At 42.0% G+C, this 27,732-nt stretch overlaps 2 protein-coding genes across 2 annotated transcripts; both read left to right on the plus strand.

Annotated features, from left to right (window-relative positions):
- The first annotated feature begins 6,356 nt into the window (after positions 1 to 6,356).
- Positions 6,357 to 12,929, plus strand: LOC110523054 (E-selectin). The gene is made up of 11 exons (XM_036978892.2): positions 6,357 to 6,463; positions 6,588 to 6,657; positions 6,761 to 7,252; positions 7,371 to 7,562; positions 7,812 to 8,003; positions 8,200 to 8,376; positions 9,478 to 9,669; positions 9,853 to 10,029; positions 11,396 to 11,575; positions 11,844 to 11,957; positions 12,125 to 12,929. Exons 1-11 carry the CDS (start codon positions 6,461 to 6,463, stop codon positions 12,205 to 12,207), a joined length of 1,872 nt encoding a protein of 623 aa, XP_036834787.1. The 5' UTR covers positions 6,357 to 6,460; the 3' UTR covers positions 12,208 to 12,929.
- A 7,517-nt stretch (positions 12,930 to 20,446) lies between these two features.
- LOC149983626 (E-selectin-like) lies at positions 20,447 to 27,412 on the plus strand. The gene is made up of 11 exons (XM_090236410.1): positions 20,447 to 20,733; positions 20,858 to 20,927; positions 21,031 to 21,522; positions 21,641 to 21,832; positions 22,082 to 22,273; positions 22,476 to 22,652; positions 23,907 to 24,098; positions 24,282 to 24,458; positions 25,849 to 26,028; positions 26,297 to 26,410; positions 26,578 to 27,412. The coding sequence occupies exons 1-11, from the start codon at positions 20,731 to 20,733 to the stop codon at positions 26,658 to 26,660; spliced, it is 1,872 nt and encodes a 623-aa protein (XP_090092536.1). The 5' UTR covers positions 20,447 to 20,730; the 3' UTR covers positions 26,661 to 27,412.
- Positions 27,413 to 27,732: the final 320 nt, after the last annotated feature.

Consider the following 27,732-nt stretch of genomic DNA (forward strand, 5'->3'; position numbering starts at 1 on the left):
GCCACTAAATGGCTCTGAATTCACTGTCAGCATACAGTCAAAGCTATAACCACACAGAGCACAGTATGACAATAGGCAGAAACTGCTTCTCCTATAGAAATCCCCAATAAAACTCAGGCGATACAGTTGCAATGTTGGCTGGCTAAGCTCATATGTAGAAACACATCATGGGGTCTAACGGTCTTCTCACACCAAACTGTGCATGTGTAGGCCATCAAATCAAAGGCACTCCTTTGATATAAAGTTGTTTTTGACAAAAAAGAAAACACGTCAGTTTGTAACTGATGTCTACAGCAGATTGGAGTTGTATTCATAACATTTCCAACTTGCTAACATACATTTTGAGAACAAGTTATTGTGAGGACAGACGCTCGGAGACGAGAAGCAAGTACAGGGAGTGAACATATAATAAACGACATGAATCAAACAAGGACAGCATCTGGACAGGGGAAAACAAAACAACAATAATGCTGACACAGGGAACAAACTGAGGAACAGACAGATTTAGAGGGGCAATCAACAAAGTGAAGTACTCCAGGTGAGTCCAATGAGAGCTGATGCGTGTAATGATGGTGACAGGTGTGCGTAATGATGGGAAGCCTGGCATACTCGAGCTCCAGAGAGGGGGAGCTGGAGCAGGCATGACAGTTATATTATATTAAGTGGTTAGCTAGCGTCAGCAACGTTTTGTGGTCAATGAGACTGAGAGCTAGCAAACCAGCTGATCTACCAAATAATGTCACAAAAATATAATTTTGGATTTGAAAAAAATACTCCATCAACAGGCTCTGCATTTCAGAGATCACATTATCAAGTACTCCTGCTTCTCTGTTCAATTATTTAGCCATTTAAACATGATTTGTTTTAATGATAATAGCCCTAACTGGCTTTCATGGGATTTAAAGGTGAGCTCAACTTGTTTGAGGTGTTGGACTCAATGACATTTCCTATCCATTGGAACACTGTTAATGAATGCATCATGGTGGCGGTGGGGTTATGGTATGGGCAGGCATAAGCTACAGACAACAAACACAATTGCATTTAAAGGATGGAAATTTGAATGCACAGAGATACCGTGATTGAGATCCTGAGACCCATAGTCATGCAATTCATGAGCTGCGATCACCTCACGTTTCAGCATGATAATGCACGGCCCAAGATGGCAAGGATCTGTACACAATTCAGAGAAAACAGATTCGCACAGCCATTTAAGAGGAGAGGGACAACATTCTACAGGCCACAGTTAACTGCATTGATCAACTCTACGCGAAGGAGATGTGTCTCACTGCATGAGGCAAATGGTGGTATCACCCAGTGGCGATTTTAGCGTGTAAATGTTGATGGGGCAAAACCTAAAATAAGTGGGATGCATGCCAGCAAAGCCACTACACAACACAACACAACACTAAACAATACATTAAACAACTAAATACAAAACAAAACAATACATTATTTGCACTATAACAGTGACAAACGATGCCAACTAACTGTTAAGGCCTACATAAAGCTACACCTGGCTAACAGTGGAGCCTTGTCTGGCAGCGAAACAGTTCATTCAGCCTCAATTACTGCCTTTCAAAGAAAAATAGATTTTATGGCTGACTTTTGCTATGCTTAAACAAATGTGGTTTTTAATGACAACTGAGATATACAAACTATGGCAATAGGGGACGACAAGCGGATAAGAGGCCATCTGTCATTTCCATTAAGACATTAATGTGCGAGCTAGGATGGACCTAACGTTGGTCAATATAACAATTTGTTTAGCACCTTTGAAATGTACAGCGACAGAATTCAGAACACGGGCCATTCTTACAGTGTTCTCCCTGTACACCAAGTCAGAACAGCAGACGAAATTAAGAGAGGTAAATAGACCAAATTATTAGGTTGAGGCACATGGACTACTATTTTTATTTTTTTTTATTTAACCTTCATTTAAACAGGAAGTCACATTGAGATTAAAAATCTATTTTACAAGAGAGCCCTGTACTCATTAGAATAAAAACAGAATATTAAAGCAACATACACATGTTTATAAAACAATATAATTCAGCACAATAATAAACAAACATTTAATAAAAGCAATCAACTGCAACTACGTAGAGGTCGTCAATCAATCATTTAAACTTCCAGAGTGACATCAGCACATCTAACTGCAGTGAACTCTGCAGATTGTTCCACAAATTAGGGGCAAAAAAACAAAACGCAGATTTTCCCAAATCTGTGGAGACTGGAGGGATCTCTAGTTTTATCTGTTCCTGTGAACGGGTTTGATAACTTATGATTCTTAACTTTATTAATGATGTTACATATAGAGGGAGTTTCTGTCAGATTGCTTTGTAAATAAATAAAAGAGAATTCACCTTTCTTCTTACAGACAGAGAGGTCCATCCCACATGTTTATACAGAATACAATGATGAGTCCTAAAATTGTCCCCTGTGATAAAACGTATTGCTGAATGGTAGACTGTGTCCAAGGGTTTAAAAACAGAGGTTGTGCCGCGTGCATGTAAACAATATCACCAACATCCAATACAGGGAGAGGTGTTGTTTGAACAATCATTCTCCCATTTGTAATAATTAGGCTTGATTTATTTTGATATAAAAAAACTATCTTGGATCTTAGCTTCTTCACTCAGATTTTTTATATGTATTACGAAGGACAACTAACATTTTACTACACAACATAGACTTAGTATTTCTTAGCTACAGTATACATATCTCTCTGGCATATTACATCATTTATGCAGCAGCATACAATACATTTTTGGACTCCCCTTGTTGTGCTGTGTTCACTTGAACAGGAAGGTGGTGCGGCGGTCCTTCGTGGGCAAATTTTGTCATCAAAGTCTGGCATTCTCTGGATTTATGGGTCTTTCAAAACAACTGGAGGCTGGATTTACAATCCTGAGTTGGATGACTGTTCAAAACGTATTTTCCAAGTTGGAGCTAATTTATTCACGACTTCCCAGTTGTCGTGAACTCACTAAAGTCAAAGTTTTCACACTTCCAAGTTAACAGTTATTTGGACGAGGCACAAATCATGCTTCACTGACAGCATGGCCGATGTCGAATGTTGATCATTTTAAACTTGGAAAAGAGCCCCTTAATCCCAGATTTGGGACCACACAGCCACTGTCACTGATTCCTTCCAAACCAATCGCTGAATTTGCGATTTCCAACTTGTTGTGTAATGTTTATGTCCAATGGCCGATGAGCACCGATACATTTAATCTATAATTTCTCTTTCTCTTGACAAGGATTAAAAAGGATTTGTCAGTAGCTTGTCGAGTTGATTCATGATGACTACTAGCTAAGATTTTGAAAGTATGATGTTGACAAGATCAGTCCAATCAAAGCTGCCTGTAGATATAACGTGATTTGACGTCATTTTATCAGTGGCTAATGACCTTGAGCCTTCTTGGATGGGCACTTCTAATGTAAGTCTATGGCAGCACCCAAAAGGGCTAGACATTTTGAGGTTTTCTTTTAGACTTTGGGGTGACGTAGTGTCCACATGATTGACAGAACACTGAGCCAATCACGGCGCAATGCTCCATATTTTCTGCTGGCTTCCACACCACCACAGAGAGCACTGAGCTAGGCTGAAACACCTGCATTTTTCTGCCTTACTCAAGAAAACAAAAAAGAGGTCATGTTTGTATGCGGCTTTTTTAAACTAAAATAAAGTTTGCAAACTGATATGGGACACGTATTAATGCCAAAATAACATGCAAAACAGGCAAGCCACACCCTCCCACCAAAACATTTTCATAACATTTTTTTCCCAAAAATGTGGGGCTCAAAACATGAATGACGGGTCACTACTGGTCACACCAGACACTGACTGGTTGTCTGATCCATGGCCAGGCATTCTTTTTAAGGTATCTGTGACCAACAGATGCATATCTGTAGTCCAAAGATTAAGGCCTCAATTGACTTATTTCCTTGTATGAACTGTACAATCTTTGAAATTGTTGCATGTTGTGTTCATATTTTTCTTCAGTGTAGATGATACAGTATCTGTCACCTCATCAGTCACACCTGGACTTCATTACTACCTTGATTACTTACCCTAACCTTCATTCTGGGGCTGCAGGGTAGCCTGGTGGTTAGAGCGTTGGACTAGTAAATGAAAGGTTGAAAGTTCAAATCCACATGCTGACAAGGTAAAAATCTGTTGTTCTTCCCCTGAACAGGCAGTTAACCCACTGTTATTGAAAATAAGACTTTGTCCTTACCTGACCTGCCTAGTTAAATAAAATAATTCTAGCCTGAAAGCTAAACCTCATTCTGGCTTTCACCAGCCGTCTTTCATCCTAGCCTGAGAGCTAACCCTCATACAGGCTTCCTTCTTTCATAATAACAACCATATTTGAAGCCTAAACTTGATTTTTTGGCATGTTTCCACATCTCCCTTTTCTTGTAAAACATCTACAGGGCTTCTAAATTAAATAGCTTTGAAGATACCAACATCCTGCCCTTTTCCTCTGCATTTACAGTATACGCCAACCTTAACAATAACCGTTATGACTAGTAAAAATGTCACTGAAGTTACCAAGCAACACTGTGTATGATTACATTATTAAGTGGTTATACTCAAACATAAACTGTTGGAAAGTGATTATTTCTCCACCTGTTATTACTCATAACTGAGTCATCCTAATTAGAATCCATTAGGGATTATCAAACGTTTATCAGACTTCATGTTGAAATCTCTGTTTCCTCACCGTCAGCATTAACGTCTTGGCCTAAGGAATGGGGGAACCTCTAGGAGTTAAATAAACAGTACTTCTGACGTAGACTTTCAGAGTGTAAGTGAGTCCAGTCAGGAAGGATGTGAGCCATGGTAGTCAGTGCAGGCAACCAAAAGGAGTCTATAGTGTTGTTTCCCATCACACAGACAGAAAACCTGTCTGTCTCCCTGTATCCTCATGACAAGTTGTCTTTCTCCCTGTATCCTCATGACAACCTGTCTGTCTCCCTGTATCCTCATGACAACCTGTCTGTCTCCCTGTATCTTCATGACAACCTGTCTGTCTCCCTGTATCCTCATGACAACCTGTCTGTCTCCCTGTATCTTCATGACAACCTGTCTGTCTCCCTGTATCCTCATGACAACCTGTCTGTCTCCCTGTATCCTCATGACAACCTGTCTGTCTCTCTGTACCCTCATGACAACCTGTCTGTCTCCCTGTATCTTCATGACAACCTGTCTGTCTCCCTGTATCCTCATGACAACCTGTCTGTCTCCCTGTATCTTCATGACAACCTGTCTGTCTCCCTGTATCCTCATGACAACCTGTCTGTCTCCCTGTATCCTCATGACAACCTGTCTGTCTCCCTGTATCCTCATGACAACCTGTCTGTCTCCCTGTATCCTCTCAAGCCGTGCATATCCTTTAATAAAAATGCAGAAACACAGTAGTGGGTTAGTCAAGTTCTACACTGTTATAACAACTGTAACGGTTTTCTTGAGGTGAAGGAGAGGCGGACCAAAACGCAGCGTGGTTATTATTCATGGTTCTTTAATGAAGAAAACTATACATGAATAAACTAACAAAATAATAAACGTGCGAAAACCTAAACAGCCTATCTGATGACAACAAACACAAAGACAGGAACAATCACCCACGAAACACTCAAAGAATATGGCTGCCTAAATATGGTTCCCAATCAGAGACAACGATAAACACCTGCCTCTGATTGAGAACCACTCCAGACAGCCATAGACTATGCTAGATACCCCCACTAAGCCACAAACCCAATACCTAACAAAACCCCAAGACAAAATACACCACATAAAAAACCCATGTCACACCCTGGCCTGACCAAATTAATAAAGAAAACACAGAATACTAAGACCAGGGCGTGACAACAACACCTAATTCAATGAAATTAACTTGAAATAGAGGTTGACTTGACATAGTACATTTCTCAACTGTTAGCTTAAAAAATGATGACTAATTAATAGATTATGCACCCCACTATTCATGACAACAAATGCTTGATGTGGTGTTAGCCAGACATTTCAAAGGAGTGAAATAAATTTTCATTTCAACACCAGCTCAGTATCTATGGGCAGAGGCTGTTGTTGATGTGAGCTTCCTGCTACCTCATGTTTTGTTTCCTGTTGCAGCCTGGGCTTTGGGCTCTGGCACCTGCTCAGAAAAACCATTCTCTGTCTGACCGACACATTAGGATAGAGTCCAGATATCTAAAAGAGGGAGGGAGAAAGAGGGAGAAAGTTTCCAAGTTGAAATTCTAGAGTAGCTGATTCACGCCCAGGCAGTGTCATAACGATGAATTCCGGTCTTTGGCCATTGTTGAAGTGTTGGTTGGTGTATATATATGTATGCACAGAGTACCAGAGAGCAGTATCATTTCATCCACTGGATCAGACTAGAAACATATCCTTTGGAGATTTACCTGCAAAAGAGCATCACATTTTAATCTTACAATGGTAAGTACTGTTGAGAGAATTGTTTTATGCCTTAAAATTAAGATGCACCAGTTAGTTTATATACATTTCAGACAGCCAATGCATTTCTCAGTCTGTAAGGTATGGCTTGATGTTGTCTCCACAGGACTTCTGCTCTGCATCACAGCAAGCCAGAAGCCCCAGCTCATGGATCACCCTCTTCCTCCTGTACACAGGTAAGAAACACATTTCAAAAGATCTATGCATTTCTAAAATCCCACTCATGTAAACTAATTCATGTACTGTATGTCAATATTGACCTTTTTTGTCATTCCTCAGTTGTCACCATGTGCACTAGAGTAGAGGGCTGGTCCTACCATCACTCCAACAAAACTATGAACTGGGACACTGCTAGAAAGTGGTGCACGGAGCACTACACTGACATGGTGGCAATCCAGAACCGTGGAGAGATCTCCCACCTTAACAGCATCCTGCCCAGGCAGACCAACTATTACTGGATAGGGATCCGTAAGGTGGACGACGTGTGGACCTGGGTGGGGACCAATAAGATCCTGACTAAAGAGGCAGAGAACTGGGCAGACGGGGAACCCAACAACGGGGGGAACAACGAGGACTGTGTGGAGATGTACATCAAGAGACAGGTGGACACAGGGAAGTGGAACGACGAGTCTTGTATGAAGAAGAAGACGGCTCTGTGCTTCACAGCCTCGTGTCAGAGCGACTCATGTTACCATGGAGAGTGTGTGGAGACCATCAACAGCCACCACTGTAAATGCTCTGAGGGCTTCTACGGAGAGCAGTGTGAACACGGTAAGCAAGCCCAGGATGATATAGTCCAAATATCTAATACAGGCAGTATGAAGCCAACTGTTATCACATTCAATGTTCTCTTAATTGTAACTTTTTGCCTGTTTTCCTTTGTTGGCAGTTGTTGAATGTAAGATGGAGGAGGTCACTGTCCCTGCTAAAGCCAGTGTCAGTTGCTCTCACCCCAATGGGAATTTCTCCTTTGACTCGACGTGTCAGTATTCCTGTGAAGAGGGGTACCGGCTGAGCAGCTCCGGGCCTATGAGATGCACAGGCTCAGAATCATGGTCAGAACAGCCTCCCACCTGTGAATGTAAGTATATCCTCTTATAAACCTTATAAATAAGGTGTTCTGGAAAGACTAATAACAGAAGAAAATAAGCTACAATTTGTCATGAACTTTTGATTTGTACTTTCTTTGAATTACTTCAGTGTCTTGCTATCGGTCTTTATACCAGTATGACAGCTTAGACCTCCTATATTTCAGTTGTTGTGTATCTTGAGTAATGTCTTCATCGTGGCACATTTAGTCAGTTATTACGATCTGCCCTCTCCTCCCCAGTGGTCTTATGCAGTGAGCTGTATGAACCTGGGAAGGGTTCCATGGCCTGCTCCCATCCCCTGGGCTCCTTCAGCTACCTGTCCACCTGTACCTTTACCTGTGAGGAGGGCTATGAGAGGCTGGCCTCCAGCTCTACTACCCTGCAGTGTGGAGCCTCGGGACAGTGGAACGACTCACAGCCGCAGTGTATTGGTGTGTACAGGTTCTGGATATCTGTAAACGTAGCCCCCATAACATGTTACATCAACTGTAGTTGCTATAAATATATGAATGACACAGGACATTTTCCATTCAGAAATATCTAGGAGGATAAAAATAGTTTTGTAATTGTATAACAGTAGAATTGTCTCTGGACACAGACTGACCACTGCACCACTCTGTCTTGCAGCTGTAAGCTGCCCTACCCTCCAGCAGCCACAGGATGGCGCTATCAGCTGTGGAGAAGACTTCACCTTCGGAAGCAGCTGTAACTTTAGCTGCTCTGAGGGTTATATCCTCAAGGGGGCGATCACAGTGACCTGCACATCAGCTGCTGAGTGGAGTGAGGAGATACCACACTGTGAAGGTCAGGACAAACTTTTTTGCATCTTTAAACTAGACCTGATTTAAACCATTGTCTATGTTGACAAGAATTTTTAAATCAATTTAAACCAATGTATTTATTGACAAGATAGACTTCTGACCACTCTAACAATGAAAAAACATGTCCTCAAAGACGGAAGTCAGGCAGGAAATGGCGAGAACAGGTGGGACCATTCTAGCCAATGAGAGGGCAGATATGTGTGTGAACAACAGACCATAGAAACAGATTGAGTACTCATCTCTGTATATCAATCAAATGTATTTATAAAGCCCTTCTTACATCAGCTGATGTCACAAAGTGCTGTACAGAAACCCAGCCATAAACCCCAAACAGCAAGCAATGCAGGTGTAGAAGCACGGTGGCTAGGAAAAACTCCCTAGAAAGGCCAAAACCTAGGCAGGAATCTAGAGAGGAACCAGGCTATGAGGGGTGGCCAGTCCTCTTCTGGCTGTGCTGGGTGGAGATTATAACAGAACATGGCCAAGATGTTCAAATGTTCATAGATGACCAACAGGGTCAAATAATAATAATTACAGTGGTTTACGAGGGTTCAACAGGTCAGCACCTCAGGAGTAAATGACAGTTGGCTTTTCATAGCCGATCATTCAGAGTTTCTCCACCACTCCTGCTGTCTCTAGAAAGTTGAAAACAGCAGGTCTGGGACAGGTAGCGCGTCCGGTGAACAGGTCAGGGTTCCATAGACGCAGGCGGAACAGTTGAAACAGGAGCAGCAGCACGGCCAGGTGGACTGGGGACAGCAAGGAGTCATCAGGCCAGGTAGTCCTGAGGCATGGTCCTAGGGCTCAGATCCTCTGAGAAAGAAAGAAAGAAAGAAAGAAAGAAAGAAAGAAAGAAAGAGAAATAAAGTATTAGAGAGACCATACTAAAATTCACACAGGACACCGGAAAAGACAGGAGAACTCCTCCAGATATAACAGATTTACCCTAGCCCCCCGACACATAAACTACTGCAGCATAAATACTGGAGGCTGAGTCAGGAGGGGGGCTATCTGTGCCATTATAGAGTCTGTGACAGCAAAGACACATTTAGTCATGTATTGCGATCTGCCCTCTCCTCCCCAGTGGTCTTATGCAGTGAGCTGTATGAACCTGGGAAGGGTTCCATGGCCTGCTCCCATCCCCTGGGCTCCTTCAGCTACCTGTCCACCTGTACCTTTACCTGTGAGGAGGGCTATGAGAGGCTGGCCTACAGCTCTGCTACCCTGCAGTGTGGAGCCTCGGGACAGTGGAACGACTCACAGCCACAGTGTGTTGGTGTGTACAGGTTCTGGATATCTGTAAACGTAGCCCCATCAACTGTAGTTGCTATAAATATATGAATGACACAGGACATTTTCCATTCAGAAATATCTAGGACGGAAAATAGAGTTTTGTAATTGTATGACAGTAGAATTGTCTCTGGACACAGACTGACCACTGCACCACTCTGTCTTGCAGCTGTAAGCTGCCCCACCCTCCAGCAGCCACTGGATGGCGCTATCAGCTGTGGAGAAGACTTCACCTTTGGAAGCAGCTGTAACTTTAGCTGCTCTGAGGGTTATCTCCTCAAGGGGGCGATCACAGTGACCTGCACATCAGCTGCTGAGTGGAGTGAGGAGATACCACACTGTGAAGGTAAGGACAAACATTTTTGCATCTTTAAAATAGACCTGATTTTAACCATTGTCTATATTGAGAAGAGTTTTTAAATCAATTTAAACCATTGTCTATATTGACAAGAGTTTTTAAACTCTTAATTAACAAGACCACTCTAACAATGGAAAAACATGTCCAATATTAAGTGATTTTTCTCAAAGTTGCTGAAATGCCACATGCGTCCACTTATATCAGTGCATTCGTAAAACATGTATTTATTTAACTTGGCAAGTCAGTTAAGAACAATTTGTTATTTACAATGAGATGCACTGACTTAGACCGCTGCACCACTTGGGAGCCCCAAACTACCAGGGCCATAAACATAACCATTACGAAACTTCTATTCAATCAAATAAGCCTCACGTAGCAAGTTAACAATGAAATTTTGTTGTTGACCAAATCCATCTCATTGACCTTCATACTAAAATTCCTCACTTCATGGGCTTATTTTCATGGACAGATTTTGGGCTGAGTAAAACCTCTCACTTCGCCTCTCCTCTCCTCTTAAACTCAGTCAATTTACACAATTACACACGATACTAAAACAGTATAGACTGAGTTTAAATGGAGAGAAAGAGGTGAAGTGAGAGGTTTTACTCAGCCGAGTGTACAAAATCTTTAGAACACCTGCTCTTTCCATGACAAAGACTGACCAGGTGAATCCAGGTGAAAGCTATGATCACTTATTGATGTCACTTGTTAAATCAACTTCAGTCAGTGTAGATGAAGGAGAGGAGACAGGTTAAATAAGGATTTTTAAGCCGTGAGACAATTGGATTGTATCTGTGTGCCATTCAGAGGGTTAATGTGCAGGACAAAATATTTAAGTGCCTATGAATGGGGTATGGTAGTATGTGCCAGGCGCACCGGTTTGAATGTGTCAAGAACTGCAACGCTGCTGGGTATTTCACGCTCAACAGTTTCCCATGTTTCAAGAATGGTCCACCACCCAAAGGACATCCAGACAACTTGACACAACTGTGGGAAGCATTGGAGTCAACATGAGCTAGCATCCCTGTGGAATGCTTTCGACACCTTGTAGAGTCCATGTCTGACGAATTGAGGCTGTTCTGAGGGCAACTCCGTGGGGGGGGGGGGGGGGGGGGGGGGGTGTAACTCAATATATATATATTAATATACCTTTTAGCAGATGCTTTAATCCAAAGTGAGTTGCAGTCATGTTGCAGTCATGCGGGCATCCATTTGACCTATTGGTCTTATCTCCTTATGGATGTCTGCCACACACATGAGCTCTCCAACGACAATCATTTTCATGATTTCATCCACAACTGTTTGTTTCCTTTTGTGGTGTTTTTATATACTAACCACTGTGTCCTTCTCTCAGCTGTCCAGTGCCCCTCTCCTGTGGTTCCTCTGGGGGGTCAAGTCAGCTGTGAGGCCCCCTCACATCCCTGGGGCTCTGTCTGCAACTTCAGCTGTGATGAGGGCTACGATCACCAGGGGGCCCCAAACATGCAGTGTTCACGGTCAGGGGAGTGGAGCGCTGAAACACCTACCTGCACAGGTATGTTATAACCTCTGTTACTCTCTCTGTGAGACAAAATCAAACTGAATATTCTGTGAGACAACCAAACTGGATATTCGCTGGTCATCAGGACAAAGTATGTCTCATGTAGTGGTTATAAAGGCTTTATGAATGCATCATGAATGCATATCCTACATAAGGGGGCTACCAAAATTCGAACATTCTTGAGAGGGTTGTAATCAGTGATGTGACCAATCAGTTGATTCAGATTGTTTGACTGTTTTCCTCTGTTTCTTGTTTCCTCCAGCCACACCTGAGCCTCCATTGAACTGCACTATCCTATGCCTGGCAGCATGGGGCGCTGTGTCATTATTTGTCCTGTTTCTGGCCGCGTGGCTCTGCAAACGAAACAGACAGAAAGGTAAACACAGAAGAAGTCCCTTATCTTCTACACTCACAGTCATTGGTTAGGAATTAGAAAGTTATAAGACATTCAAAAATATCTGTTTCATAACACAGATTTGATTCAGAATGGCTATTTCTTACTTGACAATACTCATCAATATGCTCTTCATTGTCTCCTTCCAGCTAACAAGTTTGATCTGAACAGCACCTCAGACATTGAGCATCCTTTACAGACCTACAGGAACAGCATCGAAAGCCTGATATAGAGACCAACAACAATAACAGCAGGAACAACAGCAGGAACAACAGCAGGAACAACGGCAGGAACAACAGTCGGAACAACAGCAGGAACAACAGCAGGAACAACAGCAGGAACAACAGCAGGAACAACAGCAGGAACAACAGCATGAACAACAGCAGGAACAACAGCAGGAACAACAACAGGAACAACAGCAGGAACAACAGCAGGAACAACAACAGGAACATCAGCAGGAACAACAGCAGGAACAGGCTGGCTCTGTTTTCAAAGAAGATCTGCTGGTCACACCTGGATCACAGTTCCTCAGTATTGTAATGTAGTAGGTTAGATAGCCTTGAATCGTCTGACTGGGAGAGAGGTGCTACGTTGAGTATACAGAATCATCTGTTCTCATGATGGTCCTACAGAAAATGTATTTTTTCTCCCAAAGGGAGTTTTGTATTGAACAAATTGTTCACCACTGGCTGGTATATGACCACAAGTCGACACATTTCTTATGATACTGATTTTGACAGCTATTTTATACAAACTACAGAAAGTTATATATTGTATTCCCCTGTATAATTATTTGTATTATCATAAATATATTTGTATGATTTTACAGAACTGTGAAATCAATGCCTTTCAGTATTTAAGTCATATTTATTTTTAAACCACAGTCTGTGTGTTACAGAATTACATTTGATGTTTAAAAAGTGTCTTTTTAAATATAATAAACATTTCAAACATTGTCAATAATGTTCTTATTTTTTCCATTATTTTCTGTCCAATGCTTTTTATAATAGCTGTAAATAAATAGTCCATGGCTATCTGAGTTCAAATGTACCAACAGAGAGCAACATTACTTCAAATACACCAGTAGAATAAGAATAGGTAGAGTGGTACGAAAGGATACCAAGAGGGCTTCGGTAAGCCCCACGCCCCTTGGTTACTTTAGCAAACTCAGACATTTTCCCAGGAAGCCCAAATCCCCTTTCAACCACCGACAAAATCCCCCCAGAATGATCCCAATCTGTGTTTCTAATGAACAATAAATAAACACAGACTACCCCTTACAAATCAGGAAACTCTTGGGTATGTTGTGTCAGACTTCACTAAACCCCACGCCCCACTGGGTTACTATAGCAACCATTGACATTTTCCCAGGAAGCCCAAATCCCCATTCATTCACTGGCAAAATCCCCTCAGAATGATCTCAATCTGTGTTTCTAATAAACAATAAAATAAACACAGACTACCCCTTGCAATTCAGGAATCTCTTTGGTATTTTGTGTCAGACTGTCATTACAATTGCTTCACAGAAACCTGGTAAAATAATGTTTGTAGTGTAACTAGCCACTAAATGGCTCTGAATTCACCTTCAGCATACAGTCAAAGCTATAACCACACAGAGCACAGTATGAAGATAGGCAGACACTGCTTCTCCTATAGAAATCCCTGATAACACTCATAGGAGATGTCATGGCAATGTTGGCTGGCTAAGCTCATATGTAGAAACACATCATGGGGTCTAACGGTCTTCTCACACCAAACTGTGCATGTGTAGGCCATCAAATCAAAGGCACTCCTTTGATATAAAGTTGTTTTTGACAAAAAAGATAACAAGTCAGTTTGTAACTTTCACGAGGTTGGAGTAATAAAATCCTCAACGACTTAGTTTTTAAAATAGTTACTCTGCTATAACCACTTTTGGTGCTAACTAGGGCACTCAAATCATATCTACAGCAGATGGGATGTCTACAGCAGTTTGGAGTTGTATTCATAACATTTCCAACTAGCTAACATACATTTTGAGAACAAGTTATTGTGAGGACAGACGCTGGGAGACGAGAAGCAAGTACAGGTAGTGAACACATAATAAACGACATGAATCAAACAAGGACAGCATCTGGACAGGGGAAAACAAAACAACAATAATGCTGACACAGGGAACAAACTGAGGAACAGACAGATTTAGAGGGGCAATCAACAAAGTGAAGAAGTCCAGGTGAGTCCAATGAGCGTTGTTGCGTGTAATGATGGTGACAGGTGTGCGAAATGACTGGCCGGCTGAGACATGACGTGGGATGGGAGCCTGCCGAACCAAGAGAGACAAGGAAACCTCTTGAGCCAGCTAAGGCCTGAAAGCCCGACGAGCCAGCTGAGAGTCACCCTGTTTCTTAGATAGCGGCATTCGAACCCTTTAAAAACAAAGAACAAAAAACTCTCCGATGCTTCAAATATGGGTGTCAGCATTCTGTGATAACAGACGCTAGAAGACGAGAAGCAAATACCGGGAGCGAATATTTAATAAATAACCGATATGAAACAAACAAGGACGGTGTCTGGACAGGGTAAAACAAAATGACAATAATGCTGACATGAGGAACAAACTGAGGAACAGACCGATATAGAGGGGCTATCAATAAAGTGGAGGAGTCCATGTGAGACCAATGAGAGCTGATGCGCGTAATGATGGTGACAGGTGTGCGTAATTATGATGTGCAGCCTGGCATACTCGAGCTCCAGAGAGGGGGAGCTGGAGCAGGCGTGGTCAATGAGACTGAGAGCTAGCAAACCAGCTGATCTACCAAATAATGTCACAAAAGTATAATTTTGGATTTGAAAAAAATACTCCATCAACAGGCTCTGCATTTCAGAGATCACAGTATCAAGTACTCCTGCTTCTCTGTTCAATTATTTAGCCCTTTAACATGCTTTTTTAAAATGAAATTAGCCCTAACTGGCTTTCAACTTGTTTGAGGTGTTGGACTCAATGACATTTCCTATCCATTGGAACACTGTTAATGAATGCATCATGGTGGCAGTGGGGTTATGGAATGGGCAGGCATAAGCTACAGACAACAAACACAATTGTATTTTATGGACGGAAATTTGAATGCACAGAGATAACATGATGAGATCCTGAGACCCATTGTCATGCCATTCATCCGCTGCCATCACCTCATGTTTCAGCATGATAATGTACGGCCCCATGTCACAAGGATCTGTACACAATTCAGAGAAAGCAGAAACTGTCCCAGTTCTTCCATGGCCTGCATACTCATCAGACATGTCACCCATTGAGCATGTTTGGGATGCTCTGGATCGACGTGTACAACAGCGTGTTCCAGTTCCTGCCAATATCCAGCAAATTCGCACAGCCATTGAAGAGGAGTGGGACAACATTCCACAGGCCACAATCAACAGCCTTGATCAACTCTACTGCATGAGGCAAATGGTGGTCACACCCAGTGGCGATTTTAGCATGTAAATCTTGGTGGGGCAAAACCTAAAATAAGTGGGATGCATGCCAGCAAAGCCACTACACAACACAACACTAAACAATACATTAATTGCACTGTAACGGTGACAAATGGTGACAACAAACTGTTAGTGCCTACATAAAGCTGTCCCAACATCTTACCACTGCTATACCTGGTTATCAGCAGAGTTTTGTCTGGCAGCGAAACAGTTCATTCAGCCTCATTTACTGCCTTTTATAGAAACATAGCTTTTATGGCTGACTTGCTTAAACAAATGTGGTTTCTAATAACAATTGTGAAGTACAAGTAATCCGTAATTTCGATTAAGACATTAATGTGCTAGCTTGGACGGACGTTACGTTAGTCAATATAACTATATATGCTTTTCATACTTTCGAAATGTACAGAACATGGGCTGTTCTTACAGTATTCTCCCTGTACACCAAGTCAGAACAGCAGACGAAATTAAGAGGGGTAAATAGACCAAATTCTTAGAGTGAGGCACAATGGGCAAAAATGTAATTTTGTTTTATTTAACCTTTATTTAAACAGGAAGTCACATTGAGATTAAAATCCATTTTACAATAGAGCCCTGTACACATTACAATAAAAACAGAACATTAAAACAACATACACATGTTTATAAAACAATATAATTCAGCACAATAAAAAACAAACATTTAATTAAAGCAATCAACTGCAACTACGTAGAGGTCGTCAATCAATCATTTAAACTTCCTGAGTGACATCAGCACATCTAACTGCAGTGAACTCTGCAGATTGTTCCACAAATTAGGGGCAAAAAAACAAAACGCAGATTTTCCCAAATCTGTGGAGACTGGAGGGATCTCTAGTGTTATCTGTTCCTGTGAACGGGTTTGATAACTTATGATTCTTAACTTTATTAATGATGTTACATATAGAGGGAGTTTCTGTCAGATTGCTTTGTAAATAAATAAAAGAGAATTCACCTTTCTTCTTATAGACAGAGAGGTTCATCCCACATGTTTATACAGAATACAAGGATGAGTCCTAAAATTGTCCCCTGTGATAAAACCTAATGCTGAATGGTAGACTGCAGCCAAGGCTTTTAAAACAGAGGTTGTGCCGCATGCATGTAAACAATATCACCAACATCCAATACAGGGAGAGGTGTTGTTTGAACAATCATTCTCCCATTTGTAATACTAAGGCTTGATTTATTTCGATATAAAAAAACTATCTTGGATCTTGGCTTCTTTGTCAGATTTTTTATATGTATTACGAAGGACAACTAACATCTTACTACACAACATAGACTTAGTATTACTTAGCTACCGTACACATATCTCCCTGGTATATTACATCATTTATGCAGCAGCATACAATACATTCTTGGACTCACCTTGTTGTGCTGTGTTCACTTGAACAGGAAGGTGGTGCGGCGGTCCTTCGGGGGCAAATGTTGTCATCAAAATCTGGCATTCTCTGGATTTATGGTGCTTTCAAAACAACTGGAGGCTGGATTTACAATCCTAAATTGGATGACTGTTCGAAACGCATTTTCCAAGTTCGAGCAAATTTATTCACGACTTCCCAGTTGTCTTGAAGTCAAGTCCCTTATCTTTTCCACTCACAGTCATGGGCTAGTCACTCACTGAAGTCAAAGTTTTCGCACTTCCAAGTTAACAGTTATTTGGACGAGGCACAAATCATGCTTCATTGACAGCATGGCCGATGTCGAATGTTTATCATGTTAAACTTGGAAAAGAGCCCCTTAATCCCAGATTTGGGACCACACAGCCACTGTCACTGATTCCTTCCAAACCAATCGCTGAATTTGCGATTTCCAACTTGTTGTGTAATGTTTATGTCCAATGGCCGATGAGCACCGATACATTTAATCTATAATTTCTCTTTCTCTTGACAAGGATTAAAAAGGATTTGTCAGTAGATTGTCGAGTTGATTCATGATGACTACTAGCTAAGATTTTGAAAGTATGATGTTGAAAAGATCAGTCCAATCAAAGCTGCCTGTAGATATAACGTGATTTGACGTCATTTTATCAGTGGCTAATGACCTTGAGCCTTCTTGGATGGGCACTTCTAATGTAAGTCTATGGCAGCACCCAAAAGGGCTAGACATTTCGAGGTTTTCTTTTAGACTTTGGGGTGACGTAGTGTCCACATGATTGACAGAACACTGAGCCAATCACGGCGCAATGCTCCATATTTTCTGCTGGCTTCCACACCACCACAGAGAGCACTGAGCTAGGCTGAAACACCTGCATTTTTCTGCCTTACTCAAGAAAACAAAAAAGAGCCCATGTTTGTATGCGGCTTTTTAAAACTAAAATAAAGTTTGCAAACTGATATGTGACACGTATTAATGCCAAAAAAACATGCAAAACAGGCAAGCCACACCCTCCCACCAAAACATTTTCATAACATTTTTTTCCCAAAAATGTGGGGCTCAAAACATGAATGACGGGTCACTACTGGTCACACCAGACACTGACTGGTTGTCTGATCCATGGCCAGGCATTCTTTTTAAGGTATCTGTGACCAACAGATGCATATCTGTAGTCCATAGATTAAGGCCTCAATTGACTGATTTCCTTGGATGAACTTTAAAATCTTTGAAATTGTTGCATGTTGTGTTCATATTTTTCTTCAGTGTAGATGATACAGTATCTGTCACCTCATCAGTCACACCTGGACTTCATTACTACCTTGATTACTTAACCTAACCTTTATTCTAGCCCTGCAGGGTAGCCTGGTGGTTAGAGCGTTGGACTAGTAAATGAAAGGTTGAAAGTTCAAATCCACATGCTGACAAGGTAAAAATCTGTTGTTCTTCCCCTGAACAGGCAGTTAACCCACTGTTATTGAAAATAAGACTTTGTTCTTACCTGACCTGCCTAGTTAAATAAAATAATTCTAGCCTGAAAGCTAAACCTCATTCTGGCTTTCACCAGCCGTCTTTCATCCTAGCCTGAGAGCTAACCCTCATACAGGCTTCCTTCTTTCATAATAACAACCATATTTGAAGCCTAAACTTGATTTTTTGGCATGTTTCCACATCTCCCTTTTCTTGTAAAACATCTACAGGGCTTCTAAATTAAATAGCTTTGAAGATACCAACATCCTGCCCTTTTCCTCTGCATTTACAGTATATGCCAACCTTTACAATAACCGTTATGACTACTAAAAATGTCACTGAAGTTACCAAGCAACACTGTGTATGATTACATTATTAAGTGGTTATACTCAAACATAAACTGTTGGAAAGTGATTATTTCTCCACCTGTTATTGCTCATAACTGAGTCATCCTAATTAGAATCCATTAGGGATTATCAAACGTTTATCAGACTTCATGTTGAAATCTCTGTTTCCTCACCGTCAGCATTAACGTCTTGGCCTAAGGAATGGGGGAACCTCTAGGAGTTAAATAAACAGTACTTCTGACGTAGACTTTCAGAGTGTAAGTGAGTCCAGTCAGGAAGGATGTGAGCCATGGTAGTCAGTGCAGGCAGCCAACAGGAGTCTATAGTGTTGTTTCCCATCACACAGACAGAAAACCTGTCTGTCTCCCTGTATCCTCATGACAAGTTGTCTTTCTCCCTGTATCCTCATGACAACCTGTCTGTCTCCCTGTATCCTCATGACAACCTGTCTGTCTCCCTGTATCTTCATGACAACCTGTCTGTCTCCCTGTATCCTCATGACAACCTGTCTGTCTCCCTGTATCTTCATGACAACCTGTCTGTCTCCCTGTATCCTCATGACAACCTGTCTGTCTCCCTGTATCCTCATGACAACCTGTCTGTCTCTCTGTACCCTCATGACAACCTGTCTGTCTCCCTGTATCCTCATGACAACCTGTCTGTCTCCCTGTACCCTCATGACAACCTGTCTGTCTCCCTGTATCTTCATGACAACCTGTCTGTCTCCCTGTACCCTCATGACAACCTGTCTGTCTCCCTGTATCTTCATGACAACCTGTCTGTCTCCCTGTATCCTCATGACAACTTGTCTGTCTCCCTGTATCCTCATGACAAGTTGTTTTTCTCCCTGTATCCTCATGACAACCTGTCTGTCTCCCTGTATCCTCATGACAACCTGTCTGTCTCCCTGTATCCTCATGACAACCTGTCTGTCTCCCTGTATCCTCATGACAACCTGTCTGTCTCCCTGTATCCTCATGACAACCTGTCTGTCTCCCTGTATCCTCTCAAGCTGTGCATATCCTTTAATTAAAATGCAGAAACACAGTAGTGGGTTAGTCAAATTCTACACTGTTATAACAACTGTAACGGTTTTCTTGAGGTGAAGGAGAGGCGGACCAAAACGCAGCGTGGTTATTATTCATGGTTCTTTAATGAAGAAAACTATACATGAATAAACTAACAAAACAATAAACGTGAGAAAACCTAAACAGCCTATCTGGTGACAACAAACACAAAGACAGGAACAATCACCCACAAAACACTCAAAGAATATGGCTGCCTAAATATGGTTCCCAATCAGAGACAATGATAAACACCTGCCTCTGATTGAGAACCACTCCAGACAGCCATAGACTATGCTAGATACCCCCACTAAGCCACAAACCCAATACCTACAAAACCCCAAGACAAAATACACCACATAAAAAACCCATGTCACACCCTGGCCTGACCAAATTAATAAAGAAAACACAGAATACTAAGACCAGGGCGTGACAACAACACCTATTTCAATGAAATGAACTTGAAATAGAGGTTGACTTGACATAGTACATTTGTCAACTGTTAGCTTAAAAAATGATGACTAATTAATAGATTATGCACCCCACTCTTCATGACAACAAATGCTTGATGTGGTGTTAGCCAGACATTTCAAAGGAGTGAAAGAGACATTTCAACACCAGCTCAGTATCTATGGGCAGAGGCTGTTGTTGATGTGAGCTTCCTGCTACCTCATGTTTTGTTTCCTGTTGCAGCCTGGGCTTTGGGCTCTGGCACCTGCTCAGAGAAACCATTATCTGTCTGACCGACACAATAGGATAGAGTCCAGATATCTAAAAGAGGGAGGGAGAAAGAGGGAGAAAGTTTCCAAGTTCAAATTCTAGAGTAGCTGATTCACGCCCAGGCAGTGTCATAACGATGAATTCCGGTGTTTGGCCGTTGTTGAAGTGTTGGTTGGTGTATATATATGTATGCACAGAGTACCAGAGAGCAGTATCATTTCATCCACTGGATCAGACTAGAAACATATCCTTTGGAGATTTCCCTGCAAAAGAGCATCACATTTTAATCTTACAATGGTAAGTACTGTTGAGAGAATTGTTTTATGCCTTAAAATTAAGATGCACCAGTTAGTTTATATACATTTCAGACAGCCAATGCATTTCTCAGTCTGTAAGGTATGGCTTGATGTTGTCTCCACAGGACTTCTGCTCTGCATCACAGCAAGCCAGAAGCCCCAGCTCATGGATCACCCTCTTCCTCCTGTACTCAAGTAAGAAGCACATTTCAAAAGATCTATGCATTTCTAAAATCCAACTCATGTAAACTCATTCATGTACTGTATGTCAATATTGACCTTTTTTGTCATTTCTCAGTTGTCACCATGTGCACTAGAGTAGAGGGCTGGTCCTACCATCACTCCAACAAAACTATGAACTGGGACACTGCTAGAAAGTGGTGCACGGAGCACTACACTGACATGGTGGCAATCCAGAACCGTGGAGAGATCTCCCACCTTAACAGCATCCTGCCCAGGCAGACCAACTATTACTGGATAGGGATCCGTAAGGTGGACGACGTGTGGACCTGGGTGGGGACCAATAAGATCCTGACTAAAGAGGCAGAGAACTGGGCAGACGGGGAACCCAACAACGGGGGGAACAACGAGGACTGTGTGGAGATGTACATCAAGAGACAGGTGGACACAGGGAAGTGGAATGACGAGTCTTGTATAAAGAAGAAGACGGCTCTGTGCTTCACAGCCTCGTGTCAGAGCGACTCATGTTACCATGGAGAGTGTGTGGAGACCATCAACAGCCACCACTGTAAATGCTCTGAGGGCTTCTACGGAGAGCAGTGTGAACACGGTAAGCAAGCCCAGGATGATATAGTCCAAATATCTAATACAGGCAGTATCAAGCCAACTGTTATCACACTCAATGTTCTCTTAATTGTAACTCTTTGCCTGTTTTCCTTTGTTGGCAGTTGTTGAATGTAAGATGGAGGAGGTCACGGTCCCTGCTAAAGCCAGTGTCAGTTGCTCTCACCCCAATGGGAATTTCTCCTTTGACTCGACGTGTCAGTATTCCTGTGAAGAGGGGTACCGGCTGAGCAGCTCCAGGCCTATGAGATGCACATCCTCAGAATCATGGTCAGAACAGCCTTCCACCTGTGAATGTAAGTATATCCTCTTATAAACCTTATAAATAAGGTGTTCTGGAAAGACTAATAACAGAAGAAAATAAGCTACAATTTGTGATAAACTTTTGATTTGTACTTTCTTTGAATTACTTCAGTGTCTTGCTATCGGTCTTTATACCAGTATGACAGCTTAGACCTCCTATATTTCAGTTGTTGTGTATCTTGAGTAATGTCTTCATCGTGGCAAATTTAGTCAGTTATTACGATCTGCCCTCTCCTCCTCAGTGGTCTTATGCAGTGAGCTGTATGAACCTGGGAAGGGTTCCATGGCCTGCTCCCATCCCCTGGGCTCCTTCAGCTACCTGTCCACCTGTACCTTTACCTGTGAGGAGGGCTATGAGAGGCTGGCCTCCAGCTCTGCTACCCTGCAGTGTGGTGCCTCGGGACAGTGGAACGACTCACAGCCGCAGTGTATTGGTGTGTACAGGTTCTGGATATCTGTAAACGTAGCCCCATAACATGTTACATCAACTGTAGTTGCTATAAATATATGAATGACACAGGACATTTTCCATTCAGAAATATCTAGGAGGGCAAATAGAGTTTTGTAATTGTATGACAGTAGAATTGTCTCTGGACACAGACTGACCACTGCATCACTATTCACTCTGTCTTGCAGCTGTAAGCTGCCCTACCCTCCAGCAGCCACAGGATGGCGCTATCAGCTGTGGAGAAGACTTCACCTTCGGAAGCAGCTGTAACTTTAGCTGCTCTGAGGGTTATCTCCTCAAGGGGGCGATCACGCTGACCTGCACATCAGCTGCTGAGTGGAGTGAGGAGATACCACACTGTGAAGGTAAGGGCAAACTTTTTTGCATCTTTAAACTAGACCTGATTTAAACCATTGTCTATGTTGACAATAATTTTTAAATCAATTTAAACCAATGTATTTATTGACAAGATAGACTTCTGACCACTCTAACAATGAAAAAACATGTCCTCAAAGACAGAAGTCAGGAAAGAAATGGCGAGAACAGGTGGGACCATTCTAGCCAATGAGAGGGCAGATATGCGTGTGAACAACAGACCATAGAAATATATGTATTTTATTTTATTGCATTTAACCGTTATTTAACTTGTCAAGTCAGTTAAGAACAAATTCTTATTTAAAATGACGACCTATCAAAAGGCAAAAGGCCTCCTGTGGGGACCTGGGCTGGGATAAAAATAACAAATAAATTATATTAAAATATAGGACAAAACACACATCACGACAAGAGAGACAACACAACACTACGTAAAGAGAGACCTAAAGACAACAACATAGCAAGGCAGCAACACATGACAACACAGCATGGTTCAGTAGCAACACAATATAACAACATGGTAGCAACAACATGGCAGCAGCACAACATGGTAGCAGTACAGAACAGGGTACAAACACTCTTAGGCACATACAACAGCACAAAGAGCAAGAAGGTAGAGACAACAATAGATCACGCAAAGCAGCCACAACTGTCAGTAAGAGTGTCAATGATTGAGTCTTTGAATTAAGAGATAGAGATAAAACTGTTCAGTTTGAGTGTTTGTTGCAGCTCGTTCCAGTCGCTAGCTGCAGCAAACTGAAAAGACGAGCGACTCAGGGATGTGTGTGCTTTGGGGACCTTTAACAGAAGGTGACTGGCAGAACGGGTGTTGTGTTTGGAGGATGAGGGATGCAATAGATATCTCAGATAGGGGGGAGTGAGGCTTTAAGAGGGTTTTATAAATAAGCATCAACCAGTGGGTCTTGCGACAAGATTACAGGAGAGTATAGAGTGCAGTGATGTGTCCTATAAGGAACATTGGTGGCAAATCTGAAAGCCGATTGTTAAAGAACATCTAGCCGTTCAAGAGCACCCTTACCTGCCGATCAATAAATTACATCTCTGTAATTTAACATGGTCATCTGAATCAGGGTTAGTTTGGCAGCTGGGGTGAAAGAGGAGTGATTACAATAGAGGAAACCAAGTCTAGATAGAGGACTCATCTCTGAATCTGTGCCATTATAGAGTCTGTGACAGCATTGACACATTTAGTCATGTATTGTGATCTGCCCTCTCCTCCCCAGTGGTCTTATGCAGTGAGCTGTATGAACCTGGGAAGGGTTCCATGGCCTGCTCCCATCCCCTGGGCTCCTTCAGCTACCTGTCCACCTGTACCTTTACCTGTGAGGAGGGCTATGAGAGGCTGGCCTCCAGCTCTGCTACCCTGCAGTGTGGAGCCTCGGGACAGTGGAACGACTCACAGCCGCAGTGTGTTGGTGTGTACAGGTTCTGGATATCTGTAAACGTAGCCCCATCAAATGTAGATGCTATAAATAAATGAATGACACAGGACATTTTCCATTCAGAAATATCTAGGACGGAAAATAGAGTTTTGTAATTGTATGACAGTAGAATTGTCTCTGGACACAGACTGACCACTGCACCACTCTGTCTTGCAGCTGTAAGCTGCCCCACCCTCCAGCAGCCACAGGATGGCGCTATCAGCTGTGGAGAAGACTTCACCTTTGGAAGCAGCTGTAACTTTAGCTGCTCTGAGGGTTATCTCCTCAAGGGGGCGATCACAGTGACCTGCACATCAGCTGCTGAGTGGAGTGAGGAGATACCACACTGTGAAGGTAAGGACAAACATTTTTGCATCTTTAAAATAGACCTGATTTTAACCATTGTCTATATTGAGAAGAGTTTTTAAATCAATTTAAACCATTGTCTATATTGACAAGAGTTTTTAAATCAATTTAAACCATTGTCTATATTGACAAGAGTTTTTAAACTCTTAATTAACAAGACCACTCTAACAATGGAAAAACATGTCCAATATTAAGTGATTTTTCTCAAAGTTGCTGAAATGCCACGTGCGTCCACTTATATCAGTGCATTCGTAAAACCACATGTATTTATTTAACTTGGCAAGTCAGATAAGAACAATTTGTTATTTACAATGAGATGCACTGACTTAGACCGCTGCACCACTTGGGAGCCCCAAACTACCAGGGCCATAAACATAACCATTACGAAACCTCTCTTCAATCAAATAAGCCTCACGTAGCAAGTTAACAATGACATTTTGTTGTTGACCAAATCCATCTCATTGACCTTCATACTAAAATTCCTCACTTCATGGGCTTATTTTCATGGACAGATTTTGGGCTGAGTAAAACATTTCACTTCGCCTCTCCTCTCCTCTTAAACTCAGTCAATTTACACAATTACACACGATACTAAAACAGTATAGACTGAGTTTAAATGGAGAGAAAGAGGTGAAGTGAGAGGTTTTACTCAGCCGAGTGTACAAAATCTTTAGAACACCTGCTCTTTCCATGACAAAGACTGACCAGGTGAATCCAGGTGAAAGCTATGATCACTTATTGATGTCACTTGTTAAATCAACTTCAGTCAGTGTAGATGAAGGAGAGGAGACAGGTTAAATAAGGATTTTTAAGCCGTGAGACAATTGGATTGTATCTGTGTGCCATTCAGAGGGTTAATGTGCAGGACAAAATATTTAAGTGCCTATGAATGGGGTATGGTAGTATGTGCCAGGCGCACCGGTTTGAATGTGTCAAGAACTGCAACGCTGCTGGGTATTTCACGCTCAACAGTTTCCCATGTTTCAAGAATGGTCCACCACCCAAAGGACATCCAGACAACTTGACACAACTGTGGGAAGCATTGGAGTCAACATGAGCCAGCATCCCTGTGGAATGCTTTCGACACCTTGTAGAGTCCATGTCTGACGAATTGAGGCTGTTCTGAGGGCAACTCCGTGGGGGGGGGGGGGGGGGTGTAACTCAATATATATATATTAATATACCTTTTAGCAGATGCTTTAATCCAAAGTGAGTTGCAGTCATGCGGGCATCCATTTGACCTATTGGTCTTATCTCCTTATGGATGTCTGCCACACACATGAGCTCTCCAACGACAATCATTTTCATGATTTCATCCACAACTGTTTGTTTCCTTTTGTGGTGTTTTTATATACTAACCGCTGTGTCCTTCTCTCAGCTGTCCAGTGCCCCTCTCCTGTGGTTCCTCTGGGGGGTCAAGTCAGCTGTGAGGCCCCCTCACATCCCTGGGGCTCTGTCTGCAACTTCAGCTGTGATGAGGGCTACGATCACCAGGGGGCCCCAAACATGCAGTGTTCACGGTCAGGGGAGTGGAGCGCTGACACACCTACCTGCACAGGTATGTTATAACCTCTGTTACTCTCTCTGTGAGACACAATCAAACTGAATATTCTGTGAGACAACCAAACTGGATATTCGCTGGTCATCAGGACAAAGTATGTCTCATGTAGTGGTTATAAAGGCTTTATGAATGCATCATGAATGCATATCCTACATATGGGGGCTACCAAAATTCGACCATTTTTGAGAGGGTAGAAGTCAGTAATGTGACCGATCAGTTGATTCAGATTGTTTGACTGTTTTCCTCTGTTTCTTGTTTCCTCCAGCCACACCTGAGCCTCCATTGAACTGCACTATCCTATGCCTGGCAGCATGGGGCGCTGTGTCATTATTTGTCCTGTTTCTGGCCGCGTGGCTCTGCAAACGAAACAGACAGAAAGGTAAACACAGAAGAAGTCCCTTATCTTCTACACTCACAGTCATTGGTTAGGAATTAGAAAGTTATAAGACATTCAAAAATATCTGTTTCATAACACAGATTTGATTCAGAATGGCTATTTCTTACTTGACAATACTCATCAATATGCTCTTCATTGTCTCCTTCCAGCTAACAAGTTTGATCTGAACAGCACCTCAGACATTGAGCATCCTTTACAGACCTACAGGAACAGCATCGAAAGCCTGATATAGAGACCAACAACAATAACAGCAGGAACAACAGCAGGAACAACAGCAGGAACAACGGCAGGAACAACAGTCGGAACAACAGCAGGAACAACAGCAGGAACAACAGCAGGAACAACAGCAGGAACAACAGCAGGAACAACAGCATGAACAACAGCAGGAACAACAGCAGGAACAACAACAGGAACAACAGCAGGAACAACAGCAGGAACAACAGCAGGAACAACAGCAGGAACAACAGCAGGAACAACAGCAGGAACAACAGCAGGAACAGGTTGGCTCTGTTTTCAAAGAAGATCTGCTGGTCACACCTGGATCACAGTTCCTCAGTATTGTAATGTAGTAGGTTAGATAGCCTTGAATCGTCTGACTGGGAGAGAGGTGCTACGTTGAGTATACAGAATCATCTGTTCTCATGATGGTCCTACAGAAAATGTATTTTTTCTCCCTAAGGGAGTTTTGTATTGAACAAATTGTTCACCACTGGCTGGTATATGACCACAAGTGGACACATTTCTTATGATACTGATCTTGACAGCTATTTTATACAAACTACAGAAAGTTATATATTGTATTCCCCTGTATAATTATTTGTATTATCATAAATATATTTGTATGATTTTACAGAACTGTGAAATCAATGCCTTTCAGTATTTAAGTCATATTTATTTTTAAACCACAGTCTGTGTGTTACAGAATTACATTTGATGTTTAAAAAGTGTATTTTTAAATATAATAAACATTTCAAACATTGTCAATAATGTTCTTATTTTTTCCATTATTTTCTGTCCAATGCTTTTTATAATAGCTGTAAATAAATAGTCCATGGCTATCTGAGTTCAAATGTACCAACAGAGAGCAACATTACTTCAAATACACCAGTAGAATAAGAATAGGTAGAGTGGTATGAAAGGATACCAAGAGGGCTTCGGTAAGCCCCACGCCCCTTGGTTACTTTAGCAAACTCAGACATTTTCCCAGGAAGCCCAAATCCCCTTTCAACCACCGACAAAATCCCCCCAGAATGATCCCAATCTGTGTTTCTAATGAACAATAAATAAACACAGACTACCCCTTA

This window comes from Oncorhynchus mykiss, chromosome 5 (genome assembly GCF_057628025.1).
Source record: "Oncorhynchus mykiss isolate SJ-2025 chromosome 5, ASM5762802v1, whole genome shotgun sequence".
Classification (NCBI taxonomy): Eukaryota; Metazoa; Chordata; class Actinopteri; order Salmoniformes; family Salmonidae; genus Oncorhynchus; species Oncorhynchus mykiss.